General features: G+C 44.4%; 1 protein-coding gene across 1 annotated transcript; it reads right to left on the bottom strand.

The window, feature by feature from the left end:
• Positions 1–362: 362 nt before the first annotated feature.
• Positions 363–15,453, bottom strand: LOC121693719 (transcription termination factor 2-like). Its single transcript, XM_042073354.1, is given in 24 exon segments — positions 363–1,610; positions 2,174–2,248; positions 2,531–2,613; positions 2,829–2,982; positions 3,336–3,388; positions 3,787–3,966; positions 4,930–5,072; positions 5,547–5,626; positions 5,946–6,037; positions 6,225–6,378; positions 7,925–8,109; positions 8,371–8,476; positions 8,899–9,049; positions 9,347–9,457; positions 9,592–9,620; positions 9,622–9,656; positions 9,822–9,979; positions 10,364–10,549; positions 10,900–11,020; positions 11,606–12,754; positions 13,794–13,863; positions 14,099–14,188; positions 14,609–14,720; positions 15,331–15,453. Coding segments are annotated over 24 exon segments (3,690 nt in total). The 5' UTR covers positions 15,359–15,453; the 3' UTR covers positions 363–1,465.
• Positions 15,454–16,012: the final 559 nt, after the last annotated feature.

Genomic DNA, 16,012 nt, shown 5'->3' with positions numbered 1-16,012 from the left:
TCTATGACCATTATTGCAAATGTAAGATACAATATTATGTCAAACTGTAATGCTGGGATAAAGGTGGGCCAGAGGAAGTACATGCTCACTGATGGCCTTCTTGGTGTGTGAGCTGGCGCTCACTCAGCTAGCTTGCTAGCTCCCTTATTAGGGTGCACTGCAGAGATAACTAGCGGAGCGGAATTTTACCATTTTAGGAATGTAAGTTTAAGAGTGACTGATATTCTAAATTCCCAAACTGAAACTTGACCTGCACGTTCAGATATTAGACAGTCTTTCAGGTTTTTCTGACTACCAAATTTGACCTGTACCACATGAAATGTACACATAACTGTCAATACCCAGAAATTATGCCCGAAATGGTTACTCAAACTTTTTTGTTTGTTTAGTCTATGCATTATGCCTTAATAACAGTGGAGTTTATGCATTTATGTGGATTCTGAGGACATGTACAATATTTTATTGTTGACAAAATAAAAGACAAAGCAAGTTAACTTCCAGAGACAAACATATACATGAACACCACAAAGAAAACATATAAACAAGCAATAAAACAGAAAGGCAATTCAGGTCGTTGACAAATAGAAGTGCTGATAATCTGATCATACATAATGTGATGCCAAGAACTTACTCTGACATGACCAGACTCAAATGTTGTTACATGACATATGGGACAACACAACACAAATGGGAACATAATGCTAAAAACAAAAATCCCCTTAAGGCAAAGGCCCATTTACCCATCCCAGCCACCGCTACTGTCTGAACACATTCAACTTCAGCATTTTGCCCTGATTTTGTAACAGTTATATCAACCTTTGTCTGTCCCATACAATAGAATAGTGACTCTACAGAAAGCTACATCTTACAGTAAAGGAATAAAAAAGCCATCAATAGTTATTGCCTTGCAGAGTTAAAAAATATCACTATATTGTCAATTAGTGTTGTATGAGGAGTGATTTCCCTTGCATGTGTGTGACATTTTGTGGAAATAAAATAACTGGTTACAATGACTCAAGCCTAGCATACAATCAAGTTTTTTTAACTAGTAGCATTTCTCAACCGTTCAAGTAACTACCATGGTAACTACCCTTGTAGACACAGTTAAGGTCATACATACATGTTGCTTAAACTTGTAGTTTTGACCATAAAATAAATACCTAAAGATTCAGCACAATATCCTGTTTCACTGATATATGGCAGCATAGACCACTTTCTGGCGAGCCAACCAGAGGCACGATAGATTGATTGATAATTGTGTATATTGTGTTGGTTTTCAAGTGGAAGCAATATTAGTAATAGTAATATATTTATGTGTTAATATATTAGTAATAGTAATATATTTATATATTTATGACTGCCCACACCCACATGACATTTGTATAGGTTGCTGAACACTTCCAAGTAAATCCAATATGGCCACCTAAAGCCTGGTGCAGTGGCTGCTTTAGCATCTTGCTGGTGCCTAGACACCGAAGATGACCCTGAGGTCAGCAAGGGAGAGCTTGGTAAAGGTGGACCCAGTGCCCGTCAGCACCTTCTGAGCCAGCTCCTTCTTCTTCTCCTGGAGGGAGGAGATCTTGTCCTCCACTGTGCCCTCACAGATGAACCTGTGAGAGGAAAGAGCAGATCAACAAAGCTGAACGCAACAGCACAGCCAGACTCCACTCTACACTACTCGAGTCAACACAGCACTCAATTAGCACTCATCCATGCATACTACTGCAACAGCACAGCCAGACTCCACCCTACACTACACTACTCGAGTCAACACAGCACTCAATTAGCAACAAAGCTGAACGCAACAGCACAGCCAGACTCCACCCTACACTACACTACTCGAGTCAACACAGCACTCAATTAGCAACAAAGCTGAACGCAACAGCACAGCCAGACTCCACTCTACACTACTCGAGTCAACACAGCACTCAATTAGCACTCATACATGCATACTACTGGAAGTCAGAGTAAAGCGTATCCAAAAGCCTTCAGCTTTAGTTGCCTTCTCAAAAAGTTTGCACACTAACCGTGTTCATTTAGACTGAAAGATAGAAGGTCTATGCATTTTGCAAAACATTATAATAATATAATACAAATAACATAACATCAGGTAATCATGCGATGTAGTTCTACACACATTATCTTCCACATGTTACATTTAGGGTCTTCTCACTTGTGAATGGTGACGTCGCGATGTTGGCCCACCCTGTAGATGCGGTCACAGGCCTGGTCCTCTAAGGCAGGGTTCCTACACACACACACACACACACACACACACACACACACACACACACAGAATCACTCCACCAAACTCATTTCAAGTTCAACCGTGTTATTAAGAGAAATGTTGAATGGCATACGCATACAGTATATTTTTTTTTCCATTATTTTGTTAAGCATATTATACGTCATGCTTTCAAAACAAACACTGGTGCTCCAAACCTAGACCAAGGTTTATGGTATTTCAAATGATATTATCCATTTAAAGCTTGTTATGGTGATCAGTAAGGGAAGATATGGGGTTGCTCACCAGTGCATATCGATGAGAAAGAGATGATTCCCACCAACCAGGTTAAGGCCTACCCCACCAGCACATAGGGACACCAGCATCACCTGATAGAGACAGTGCGCGCACGCACACGCACGCACGCACGCACGCACGCACACACACACACACACCTTGATTTGAGTTGAAAGCACCTGATTGCAAAGTGTGTGTTTTTGTGTTGCCATGTTTTCCAGGACAGCATTTGTGGATCACTAAATACAAATTACGGTGTGTGTGTGTGTGTGTATTCCCAATCTGAAACAGCAGTGTGCGGACACACCTGTGGTCCCTTGGGGTTGGTGTTAAACTCCTCCACCAGGTCCATGCGATGTTTAATGTTGACTGTTCCGTCGATCACACCGAACGTCAGCCCCATGCTCTTCAGGTGCACCGCAACGATGCGCAGCATGCTAGTCCACTGAGACACTATCACACTAACACACACAACACCACGCAATGACCAGTTTACCCACACACACACACACACACACACACACACACAACGCAATTATCATTTTACCCACACACACACACACACACACACACACACACACACACACAACGCAATTATCATTTTACCCACACACACACACACAACGCAATTATCATTTTACCCACACACACACACACACACACACACACACACTAACATACACAACACCACGCAATTATCATTTTACCCACACAGGAAAATTTGCATGCATATTAAAATTGTGTTTTCATAGCTAAAATTGTACCTGATTTAATTCTACCTATGTAAATATAGCGAATGCAAACAAGTCTGCACCTTTTCTGATCTTTCCTCCTGATCTCCTTGAGTTCAGTGAGGACAGCAGAGAGCTGAGGGAGGGAAGCAGAAAGTAAACTACAACAACACACATGACGCTGAAAAGGCATCAATGTGTTCAGGCACAGGCAGTGATGGGCTGTGTTAGGTTACAGCTTTTTCAGACAATGGGTGTTCAATACAGCATTCTCCAAGTGGGCGAACAAAGCTTAAGGGTTGCAAACCTCCATCCTGTGCAAGTGGGAAATTCTGATATTTAAAGTACCTTTATTGAACCAACAGTTTCACATTATCAGCAACTTGGAAAAAGGCATAACTACTCCAGTTCAACCAAGGCCTTAAGCATATGGATCCGATTCCCACTTCTTACATTAACCCTAATGGGGAACCTACAAGACTGGACAGGGTTGTGTCGTCATGGGAACATGACGTGGTAAGATCGGGGGGTCACCTTGGTGCTCCCGCGGGTGTCCTCGAAGAGCTCGGAGCGGAATCGGGAGCCGTTGAGGCAGACGGTGTCCTTGAGGTCGGCGCTGGGGTCAGGCGGCTCGCCGCCGAGGGACAGGGCATTCAGCTGCTCCTCCAAGGACAGGGTGACGCCGTCGCCCTGCAGCTCTGATTGGTCCAGAGTCTATACTGTAGGAGGAGGGGCATCCAGAGAGAGAGAGAGATTGTGTGCGTGTGTGTGTATTTGTGTGTTAGGATGAGAGAGAAAGAGAGAGAGAGAGAGAGAGAGAGAGAGAGAGAGAGAGAGAGAGAGAGAGAGAGAGAGAGAGAGATTGTGTGTGTGTGTGTGTGTGTGTGTATATGTGTATATATACATGTTGTGTGTGTGTGTACATTTGTGCATAGGTTTGATTTAATGTTAGCACAATGTGTTATAACATAGTGTATGTGTGAGTATGTGAGATACATAGGTAGATAGAGGGAAATGTTCAGCATCCATAACACAACAAACACAGATCTCACAGAGTTAATTCTAATAATTAACACAAAACTTTGTGAAGTGATGGGCTGACCATGTGATGCAATGGCCATGACAAGGTGCTATGGTAGTGTGTGCAATAGTGGTAGTGCAAAAGTGAACAGTGAATATGATATGACTATGAAAAGAATACATATTAACTATGACTATGAAAAGACAAGAATGTAAACATAAAAGATATGACTACTATGACTATGAAAAGACAAGAATGTAAACAAAAGAATTGCTTGACAAACAAGAAAACAAAATAATATATTTTAATCACAATATATTACAGGGAATAGGTTCTAAGATGTAGATGTAGATGTTGTGACCACAGTCCAGATTGTGTAGGAGGGCAAATATAGCCTGTAAGAAAGTCAGGTGTACAGCAGACACCTGATACAAGTGCTATAAAGGTAGAGGGGCCGAGAGAGGCTCATGCTGAACAGTCCATTTCTCCCCTCCCCTTTTGTGTGGTGTTGAAGAGTTGGATGGGCCTGAGGACAAAGGACCTCTTCTACCGGTCTGTTGAGCATGACAGTGACCGAAGTCTGCCATGTGACAGAAGTCTGGATGTGGTCACAACAGAAACTAAGTCACATGTCGGGGGCGAGTGTGTGCGTTCACCTTTATGAGCAGGGACAGGTGGCAGCAGCACTGTCTGAGTCTGAGCAGCAGGGAGAGGATGTGGACGGCACTGGAGGCCTGGGGCTGCTGCTGCTGGGACGAGGATAGCGCCCCCTGCTGGGACACGCCAAACTCATTTGCCACTGCAACACACACACACACAGATGCACGCGCACACGCACACACACAACCAACCAACCAACCAGTGAGGTGGGGCAGGAATAAAACATTTCATACTGAGGTGCAATCAATCCATCAGTGCAGTCTGGAGCTTAAACAGAGGAGGTGAACAGAAGCGCTAGCGCTCTAAAGACCTTTGTCAAAGAGAGGAGGTGAACAGAAGCGCTAGGGCAGGGCTCTAAAGACCAGAAGCGCTAGGGCTCTAAAGAACAGAAGCGCTAGCGCTCTAAAGAACAGAAGCGCTAGCGCTCTAAAGAACAGAAGCGCTAGGGCAGGGCTCTAAAGACCAGAAGCGCTAGGGCTCTAAAGACCAGAAGCGCTAGGGCTCTAAAGAACAGAAGCGCTAGGGCTCTAAAGACCAGAAGCGCTAGGGCTCTAAAGAACAGAAGCGCTATGGCAGGGCTCTAAAGAACAGAAGCGCTAGGGCAGGGCTTTACCTTTGTCAAAGGGGTTGCTGCCATCTCCCTTGTGGCCCTCTTTTCCTTCATGTCTCCTCAGGTAGGACTGAAGAGTGGACCTGAGAAAACACACACACACACGCACGCGCACACACACACACACGCACGCACGCACGCACGCACGCACGCACGCACGCACACACGCACGCACGCACACGCACGCACGCACAGATGCACACACGCACAGACGCACACACGCACGCACACACTTTTAAATTTGCTTTAGAGGCAAAATTCAAATACATGCTTGATTATCAGCATAATTCTAAAAATCTATAACAGCTTGTACTGTAGTTATACTACACATATACATTTCTCTCTGTGTTTGTGAGTCAGTTGTGCGAAATTAATAGGGTCAGTGAAAGTGAGATGACGTACTTGGATCGGGCGAACACCACGTCGTAAACAGACTGCTCATCCTCAGACAGCTTCACGCGGTGCACCTCACAGCTGCGGTCAGGCAGATCCACCTGGACAGAGCAGAGACACAGGAATCAGCTCAAGAATATAAACACGTGTGTATGTGTGTGTGTGTGTGTGTGTGTGTGTGCACACTGTACCTGCTGCTCTATGCTGTGCGTATGTACACTGTACCTGCTCTGTATGTCGGAGTGTGAATGTTTGTGTGTGTGTGTATAGTATGCAGTGTGTACACACCAGTGGTTTGCCGGTGGAGTCCTGCTGGTCTTTGGTCCGGCGCAGCAGCAGGGCCTGGGTCAGGATGTTGAGCCTCTCCCCACCCCTCTTGGAGCCATTATCTACCTGAGCCTTCCACAGCTTGTACTCGTCAAAGGGAGAACATCTCATGAACCTGACAACACACACACAAACACACTAATCAGACACAACACACACTTAGACAGAGTTACACTCTCTCGCTCAGACAAGGACACAGCATCAGACACACACTACTCTTAATATTACTGCCCAGTCACTTTCAGACATGGAAATGACATCCAAAGCAGTGAAAACCAAATAATAATGCACCTCGAATCTACTTGATGTATCATTTTTAAATTCATTTTGCTATGTGGTTATAACATAAAATCAAAAAGCTTATGGCTAAATTACTGAATAGCAATTCAACAGAATCTGTAGTATCGAGTATAGCCACTGTGTATTAAAATGATAGGATCTGAATGCAATTTAAAATGTACAAATCAGATAACTTTTACTGATCAACTGAATCTCAGACTCTATACAACAGAACAATGTGCAGGGATGGGGATAGCGCCCTCTGCTGGGAGTTAAACTCCGTCATCACTGCAACACACACACACAATGTACATACACACACACACATACATACTAGGGCTGTCATTTTTGTGAAAAAATCCTGTTCGATTTTTGAGACATAAATGTTCATTGAATCGATTGTAAAATCGATTTTTCATGTCTAAAGACGTTTCCATTTTCAACGCCAAATAAAGGCCAATCCACAAACAACTAACAGGCATTAGGACGAACGTAAAGAGGGCGCTTGTAGACGCAAGCCAGCAATATTTCTGATGATTTATTGGCGTGAAGTTTCGCGCACAATGACAAACAGGAGTGCAACATTCTCGAAAAACAATAAGCCAAGTGGACTGCCATTACAGTGACAAACATTACTGCAGTCTTAAACGTATCTGTGTCTGTGTTTACGATTAGAAATGTCAAACAAATTTCGCCTACTGTACATAGAACTCGATTGCACAGTTTGCATAGCCTACCGCTTTGTTCTTCTCCATAGTTTGATATACCAAAAATCCGAAGTACTTCCACATTGAACTCCAAGTTATTAGGGCCCATCACTCTCTCATGTCGCACAGGTTGATCGCGTTGTCCTCCATTTTTTGGCAAAACACAAGCAGCACAGCAGCTGATTGAAACAGCGGTTTCCGTAAAATTGGTGGGAATTTTCTTTTTAGCTTTCGCAATGCTTACTGCACTTCGGAATTCTTTTATATTCTTATATTCTTGTTTGTGAATTTTGTTACATCTATCCTTTTTATTTGTTTAATTAGTTTAAAATTAATAGTGTACATATTTGGTTAAAATCGATTCCCTATTTTAGTTTTCGAAACTTGTGTTGTTTGGTCCAATCAATTGTGCAATCGATTTTCGAACGTAAAGTGACAGCCCTAACACACACACACACACACACACACACACACACACACACACACACACACACACACACACACACAGACACACACAACCAACAGAGGATTGCCACACACACAAACACACACCAAAAACAACCACCACACACACACAGACAATAAGGCGGGACGGGGATAAAACATCTCATAGCAAAATGCAATCAGTGTATGCAGCACGGTCATCTCCAGAAGATGCGGCATGCTGGGTCGTACTTGAGCAGTGAGTACATGTCCAGCAGGTTGTTCTGGATGGGAGTTCCGGTGACGGCCCAGCGGGCCCGCGCCCTCAGCTTGCACACGGCCATGGAGGTCTGCACCTTGGGGTTCTTGATGTTGTGGGCCTCGTCCAGGATCACTCGGGCCCAGGCCACGCGCAGCAGTGGAGGCAAGTTCGCTCCCTGATTGGACACAACCAATCAATCAGAGGGCAGTGTGGAAGACAACATGAAATTCTTATGCCTCTGTGAAAATACATCTAGGTGACACATGCAGGAAAGTGATTTACACTGCCTGAGACGTCATTAAATTTACCCATGATATGTAAAGTAATTAATATAGTCTCTGCACAGAAACTAAACTCCTTCACATATAAAAAACCCCCATAAAAATAGTTATAAAGGCCAAGTCAGGAAAATGTAACATATGAATGGAAGTCGTACTGTATGGTCAGCGTCCTGACTTGGCCTCTCAGCTTCTTCCTTCTGCACGGGGATCTCCTTGGAGACCAGATTGTAGGTGGTGACCACCACATCATAGTCTGCCAGTCTGGAGGGGTGAAAACATAACACAACACTTTAACTTGCATGTATATTCTATTATTACCAGACACTATTTAGCACTCTTGAGTTTCACTGTGAATGTAAAGTGAACTACACACAAAATGTATCATTATTATTATTATAACATCAGCACAACAGACTCATTTAACCATCAAGCGATGCTACGATCACAATAGACTTCATGTAAGTGTGTTCAATTAATCAATGTAATGGAAATGTGTGTACGTTTTAGCTCTCAGTGGTACGTACGTGTGTGTGTGTGTGTGTGTGTGTGCTTATATGTGTCTGCAGTTTCTCTGATCACTGGGACAGTGGTGTGTGTGTGTGTGTGTGTGGCACTGTCTGGGATTCCTCTGATGGTTGGGACACTGGCTTGTGCATGTGTGTATGTGCGTGCTTGTCTCGTACAGTTTGGCGTTTCTCTGGCGGTTGGGCCCGTGGTAGAGGTAGACGCTGAGGCGGCTGCTCTTGATGTGCCTCTCCACCTCATTCTTCCAGTGGTGCACCAGCGAGGCGGGGCAGATGATCAGAGTGCCCTGGGACACCACCAGAGAGGAGTCTGATGGGACCGCAATATCACACACACACACACACGCATACGCACACACACACACAAATATTTGTGCACACTAAAAGCATGAGTATGCCCTATACTGAATGCTTGTTGACAAAAAGCCTGTAAAAAACATATGCATGACAGGTGGACATACAGATGGGACACAAGAACCTATAATGTGCACAATTAACAATACCAATTAACCAAACAAAAAAAATAAAATAAATGACAAAAACACCATTGTGTTGCTTCTTCAGGTGACATACAGTATATAGTTTGAGAGTATGTTTGCCCTATTACCATGTTTGGAGATCCACCCCTCCAGTTTTGGGTCCTTCTCGTCCTTTGGCTTCTTCTGAGCCAGGATTAGAGCGATCATGGTGAGCGTCTTTCCCAGACCCATGTCATCCGCTGGAGTGCACATCAATAAGATGTTAAGCAGAAAAGTGAATGCTACAACCAAAGCAGCAACATAGGCTGGTGTGCAACAACAATGGACAATACGTCATATCCCCCCCCGCCCAAACAGTAGATGTAAATATTACCCAGAATTCCTCCGCATGGCTTCTGGTCAGGCAAGAGCCCGTCTCTGATGAGGAAGTAACTGCACCTGAACACAAGAAGACCAGACACTAATTTAAAACGGAAACCCTGTCAATCAAGACTATATGCATGACTATATTTGTGTGTGTGTATGTGTACTGTGTGTGTGTGTATGTGTACTGTGTGTGTGTGTGTGTGTTTTGTGTGTGTGTGTGTGTGCGCGTGGTCCTGCCTTGATGCCTTTGGGGTCTTTGGCCTCTGTGTCTGGGCCGGGGCAGGTCTCCAGGGACTTGTGCAGGTGGTCGATGGTCTCGGTGGTGGCGTTGCGGATGGCCATCAGACGACTGTCGGTCATCCTACCCCCGTAGAAGGTGTGACTCTGGGGGTCCACTGACCGGAGAGGGTGTGTGTGTGTGTGTGTGTGTGGGGGGGGGGGGGGGTACAGAAGAAGTACAGTACTGTAAGCAACCGGTCCAGAAAATCACCTTTGCTATAGCTGAATTAAATTGGTTGAGGTCCAATGAAAAAAGTACACAGAAAGAAGTGAACTGAATGGAGACCATGGGGGGAGGGGGAGAGCACACCTGGAGTGATTACAAGACATGAGAGAATACAACACTAGGATAATTCAACTGAGCAGGTATGTACGAAAGTATGTAAGAGGAAAATAGAGAGCAACAGAGAGCACTACAGTGAATGAATGGAAGAGAGAGAGAGACAGACAGATAATCCGTGACCAGGTGATAGTTCAAGAGAGAGCAGGTGAGTTCATACCTCCGAACATCTGAGTGTAGCCCTGGCTGAGCCCCATCGACAGAGAGCTGGCCGACTGTGGGGCCTCGTAGAGGGTCGGGGCCGGGACGTCGGGGAGCAGGATGGTTCCGCCCGGGCGGCTGAAGGGGTTGGACGGGCTAGGCACGGGAGACGGCTTCTGCTCCTCCTTAGTCTCCTCCTGGGACTCTGAAACCAGACCCATCACATGAACTCTGATCAAAGGCTTTTTTTATCATTAAGAAGCACAGATTAAAGAAAATGAATGGTAAACATATATTGAACATTATTTTAATAATTGATTATTTACAAAAGACAATAGGTATAATTTTCTCTGAAAAAGTGTCTTATAATGTTACAATACTTCCTTCCATACTGCATTGCATTATGTTACCTTGGTTCATCATGACAAATGTTTAATGCAATCAATAAATGTATATGCAAGTCAACTTACACCAAATAAACAACATGAAATATAATCAATCCCTCAGATGGATCAATAAGATGGGTAATTCAGTGCAGGGAGGACTCTCTCTTACCAGACTCTGTGAGAGGAGTGAGACTCAGCGAGGTCAGCGTGTCCTCTAGCTCCTTCACCTGACTCCTCAGCCTCTGGCCCTTATCAGGCAGCGCCGACACGTTCACCATGGACAGGGTGGCCTGCCATAGGACACGATAATGGGGAGAGTGTGTGTGTGTGTGTGTGTGTGTGTGTGTGTGTGTGTGTGTGTGTGTGTGTGTGTGTGTGAGAGAGAGAGAGAGAGAGAGAGAGAGAGAGAGAGAGAGAGAGAGAGAACAACAATATAATATAAGAAAGAGGGGAACAGAGAAGGACAGTTGTAAAACCACAATCCACAGAAGTCCAATCCAAATACCTTCTTGAACTGGGGTTGGTAACAGGTGGCCCATGGGCCAACACCCACCAGATTATTTTGACCAGTCGTAAATAAAAAAAATAAAAAAATAAAAAAATAGGTCTGCGGCAAAACTTACTTGCCGACCCTTGTTGCAGAAAGGTACACTAAACAAAACACTATTTTTTAACCCACATAACTACTTTTGAGGCCTATGGAAAATTCACAAAATGTTTTTATGTGCCTCCCACTATATACAGTTGGGCCAAAATCTATGCTAAATGTCATTTATAAATCACACACAACACACATAGAACCCTCTTGTCACACTTTAGTCAGAACTGTACTCCTACAAAACTACACACAAATACAGTCACACACACGGCTGTACCTTCTTCTGCTTGAGCTGGGCACTGAGCTGGCTGTGCAGCTTCAGCTTGGAGCCGGACAGGAAGTACGAGGTGAGAGTCTTCTGCATGGGAGCGCCTGGGGGGACAGGGGAGGTCTTCTTTGGCCCGGGCTGCACCGAAACCAACTGGACATCATCATCGTCATCACCACTGCCATCCTCCCTTTCCTCCTCCTCTTCATCATCATCGTCATAACCGTTCAGCTCTACTGGGCTCCGTCTCTGAGATTGGTCCCGTGGAGTCTTGTGGGCCTCCTGGTGCCTCTCTGCTGCTGAGCTGGGATTGTTCTGGGCTGCTAGAGCGGCGATGGAGGCAAAACTGTCTGGTGTCCCGCTGGACGCCGTCGGAGTCTCCTCCACACTAGAGCCGCCACTGCTGCTGCTGCTGCTGGCCGAGCGAGGATGTCTGGGTGCTTCAGTGGCCGTGTCCACGCTGCTGCACGTCCTGTGTTGGCTGTCTGAGTCTGAGGTGCGACATTTCCCAGCATGCCACTTCTTGTCTTTGTCTCTGTGTAGGCCAGATTCGTGAGGTGAGACTGCTCCAGACCGATCCTCTGTGGTCTGCTCACTGGCAGGTTTAGGGCTGGGACTGAATGCTTTCGCAGACTTCTTCCCTTCTGTAGTGCTTCTCTTGTTGGTGGGGGCAGTTTTACTTCTCTCCAGACTGCCCTCTTCTTCCTCTACTTCTTCTCCTCCTCCGGTGGTTCTGTTGCTGTCGTTCTTCTTCTTCTTCTCTTCCTCCTCTCCACACATGCTCTTCTTTATCTTCATCCCTGCAGGCAGTGGTTTGGCCCTCCAGGTCTCTCCATTGCTGAGCCCCTCTTTCTCAGCCGCCCCCCCAGATTCCTCCCTTCCACCTCCACAGCCTCGCTCTTGTTCCCTCTCGCGATGGCAACCACCACCCCCTTCTCCGCTGCTGCCGTGGCGTTCTCCATCTTGGTTCTTCTCTCGGACTTGGTTCTCCTGCTCTTGGCTCCTTGCGTCCCCCTCCTTCCCCTCCGGCTGCTGCAGCTTCCTCCACTCGGATGTCTGGTCCGTTTTGCTGGGGGCTTTGAAGGGGTTCCTAACGGGAGGAAGGCTGGAGGCCTGTAGCTGTTTGTCTGTCAGAGGACTCCTTTTCTCTGGTTCTTTCTGTCATTGAGAAAAAAAAAAACAGACTTAACATCCTACTCATGATTACTACTTTGTCTACTACTATTGCCACTATTAGTATTCCTGTAACTGCAACTGCTGCTTTATTGTTATTACCAATTCAACGCAAAACTGTCACGTCCATAACACCAACACAATGCCATGGTATGGTATGATGTGAATGATGATTACTTGAAATTTGAGCATTCACTCTTCTTGGTTGTAGAACTTACATGAAAAACTTTTCACATAATCATTCGCATCATACAAATACTATGGCCTTTAGTTGGCGTTATAGACGTGACAATTTTGCGTGGAATTGCCCTTATGTGGGTCTATAACAAAAAGAGCAACAAAATAAAAAATACTTAATTTTAATTATTTGAAAAGATGCTACATGTCAAATATACAGACCATGATAGTGCCTTATGAGGACTCCCTCATCATTGGTACCAAAGGTATCAATTATATGTACATAGACATGTACTTTTCACACAGAAAAATCAGAATTAGTAGAAAATCTTTTTGGAGTGGAGACAATAACTTCTCATACACACACCAGTCAGAATGTATGACACAGATAGGGGACATGAGACACTGACAGAGCATTTGAGCACAGAGCTGGAATAAGGAACCAAATAAAGAGGAATCTTACAGAACTCCAGGGAACACTATGACACAGAGCTGGAATAAAGAAGCCAAATAAAGAGGAATCTTACAGAACTCCAGGGAACACTATGACACAGAGCTGGAATAAAGAAGCCAAATAAAGAGGAATCTTACAGAACTCCAGGGAACACTATGACACAGAGCTGGAATAAAGAAGCCAAATAAAGAGGAATCTTACAGAACTCCAGGGAACACTATGACACAGAGCTGGAATAAAGAAGCCAAATAAAGAGGAATCTTACAGAACTCCAGGGAACACTATGACACAGAGCTGGAATAAAGAAGCCAAATAAAGAGGAATCTTACAGAACTCCAGGGAACACTATGACACAGAGCTGGAATAAAGAAGCCAAATAAAGAGGAATCTTACAGAACTCCAGGGAACACTATCGCACCACTTCTGCCCTTCCTTCTTTCCCAGCGCACAGCGGAAGTACAACCTGGGATAAGATAGAGAGAGATTGTGTGTGTATACATTTGTGCATAGACATTGCTTCACACACACACACACACACACACACAGAGACATTGCTACTCACTGAAAAAATACTATTTAATTTAAAAACGTATTACATTTTATTGATAATAATAAAATGCAAGTACAAAGATAGGTGAACATATTGCCCACCCTACACAGACACAGACACACACACACACACACACACACACACACACCTGTACCGCTGAGATTTGTCAACAGACTTAATGAGAGCCTGGAGTTCAACTACAGAGTCTTCATGGTGTAAACAGTGAGAGGGTGGGATGCTGAGGAAGAGGAGTATCAGTATCAGAATCAGTAAAAGAATCAGAATCAGTATCATCATCATCACTATCACATGCCAAGTAACTTGTTCAATACATAAATCATAAATCACTAAAATGTCACAGGTGGCCTGATAAGGAGTTTTGAATCAAGGACAGCTCTCATTGGTACTTTTTAATGGTCACGTGGCCGTAATCACACTATGAACTGATTATGACTTCAGACTTGAAACATGAAGACTGTTTGTCCTCTACAATTACTGTATGTAGACATGTAATGATGTTTCTGTTTTTAAGACAGGAGAAGCCAACCTATCAAATGCATACAATACCATAATCATACTACAAGTCTAGGTGGTGGAAAGATTTAGTAAAAGCCACTGTAAGCATGACAAACTAAAGGCTGGAATAGACTTAACTTACTCTGCTGGGTGGGTGAAATCACAAGGAGGATCCTGACGAGCTGCACAGATGTAGAACGATTTGCCCTTGTTTGGCCCATCTCTGGTACCAGTTTTCAATAGACAAGTAGTTCCTTAAAGAAAGTCAATGTTACCACCAGTGAGGTAGAAGCTGTACTAAATTGTCCTAACGTGGGACACTGCCTCGTGGGAGTGGCTCTTCTCCAAAGTAATGAAAGCCAGTGAAACTAGGGAAAGCCAAAGCTATAGGTTTCCTGTCATCAAAATTGGATGTGGATTTATCATATTGTCCCCACATTGTAGCCTAATATAGTCTAGGCCTACTACTGAAGTCAGCAAAGCAAAAAATGTCCCACATACGGGCAACGTTAACTGAAGGTAACTGAAATTGTGGGGAACTGTAGGCCTGCTTTAGTCTAGGCTACTAGCCTACCGACTAACGTACCGGTAGTTGCACACGTTCTAGGAAAACAATTCGGTTAACAGCAGAAAAAGCACTGGTAAGAAATGTGAGACTGAATCTCCAACATCACAGCAAGAAGTTTACAAAAGTCAAGTCAAGTGTTATGTTTGATAACGGGGCTAGGCTATAATCTGAACAAACTACCGGTAAGCAACTCCATCTAAGTTAGTTGCTGTAAATAGGGATAAATGTTGCGCCGAGTCATCTTACCAAAACACAACAGAACAATTGCCACAGTTTTGATCTGCCACACATCTTACCATGTGTGTCACAACGCACAATTTCCATAATTACAATTGTTTCAGATGTACAGAGTTGAGCTTTCGTTTACTGCTAGATCTTCCTTCCTACGTCAATTCAATGCGCGCGCGCACTTAACTTCTTCTCTGTTTTTGAAATAAGGTTGGAGAGATTTTTCTTGTGCTGCCATCTACTGTTTCAAACTCAAAGCGTAACTACAACAGGAATCTTTTTCGACACTTGGTGCAGATACAGTAGTCCAGATGGGGACAACACATTTGTTTTAAGAGTGAATAAATTAATAATAATGAATGAGTCGAGAGCAGAGGTGCAAAGGGTTTCTTGGTATTTTAAGCCACCAAAGTTGTCTTCAAGGCAGCGCTGTCTGGAAAGCGCTACAGGGTTAGACATGGGTTAAGGTTAGGGTTAGGATTAGGTGGCTTTAACCCAGATAGCACATTCATTTTGGCCCAAAATTCACTTTTCTCGCGAACCGTTCACCACAGCAATTAGCGGCTAACATCGTTTAAAAGCTGAGAAAGTGCTCTTTCATGTGATAGGCTACTTGTTATGTCTGTGTGATGAGTAGGCTAGGCTACTTTGCGAGTAGTTCAACTGAGAAGATGGGTGAATTTGGACGCACTTTCTTTCTTGCGCTGTCACTTTCTCCACTGCGTAATTTGCGCTGTGAATGAGATTGTT

Source organism: Alosa sapidissima, chromosome 2 (assembly GCF_018492685.1).
Source record: "Alosa sapidissima isolate fAloSap1 chromosome 2, fAloSap1.pri, whole genome shotgun sequence".
Taxonomy (NCBI): Eukaryota; Metazoa; Chordata; class Actinopteri; order Clupeiformes; family Clupeidae; genus Alosa; species Alosa sapidissima.
The sequence above is the reverse complement of the archived record's forward strand: the minus strand, read 5'-3'. Positions and strand labels throughout refer to the sequence as shown.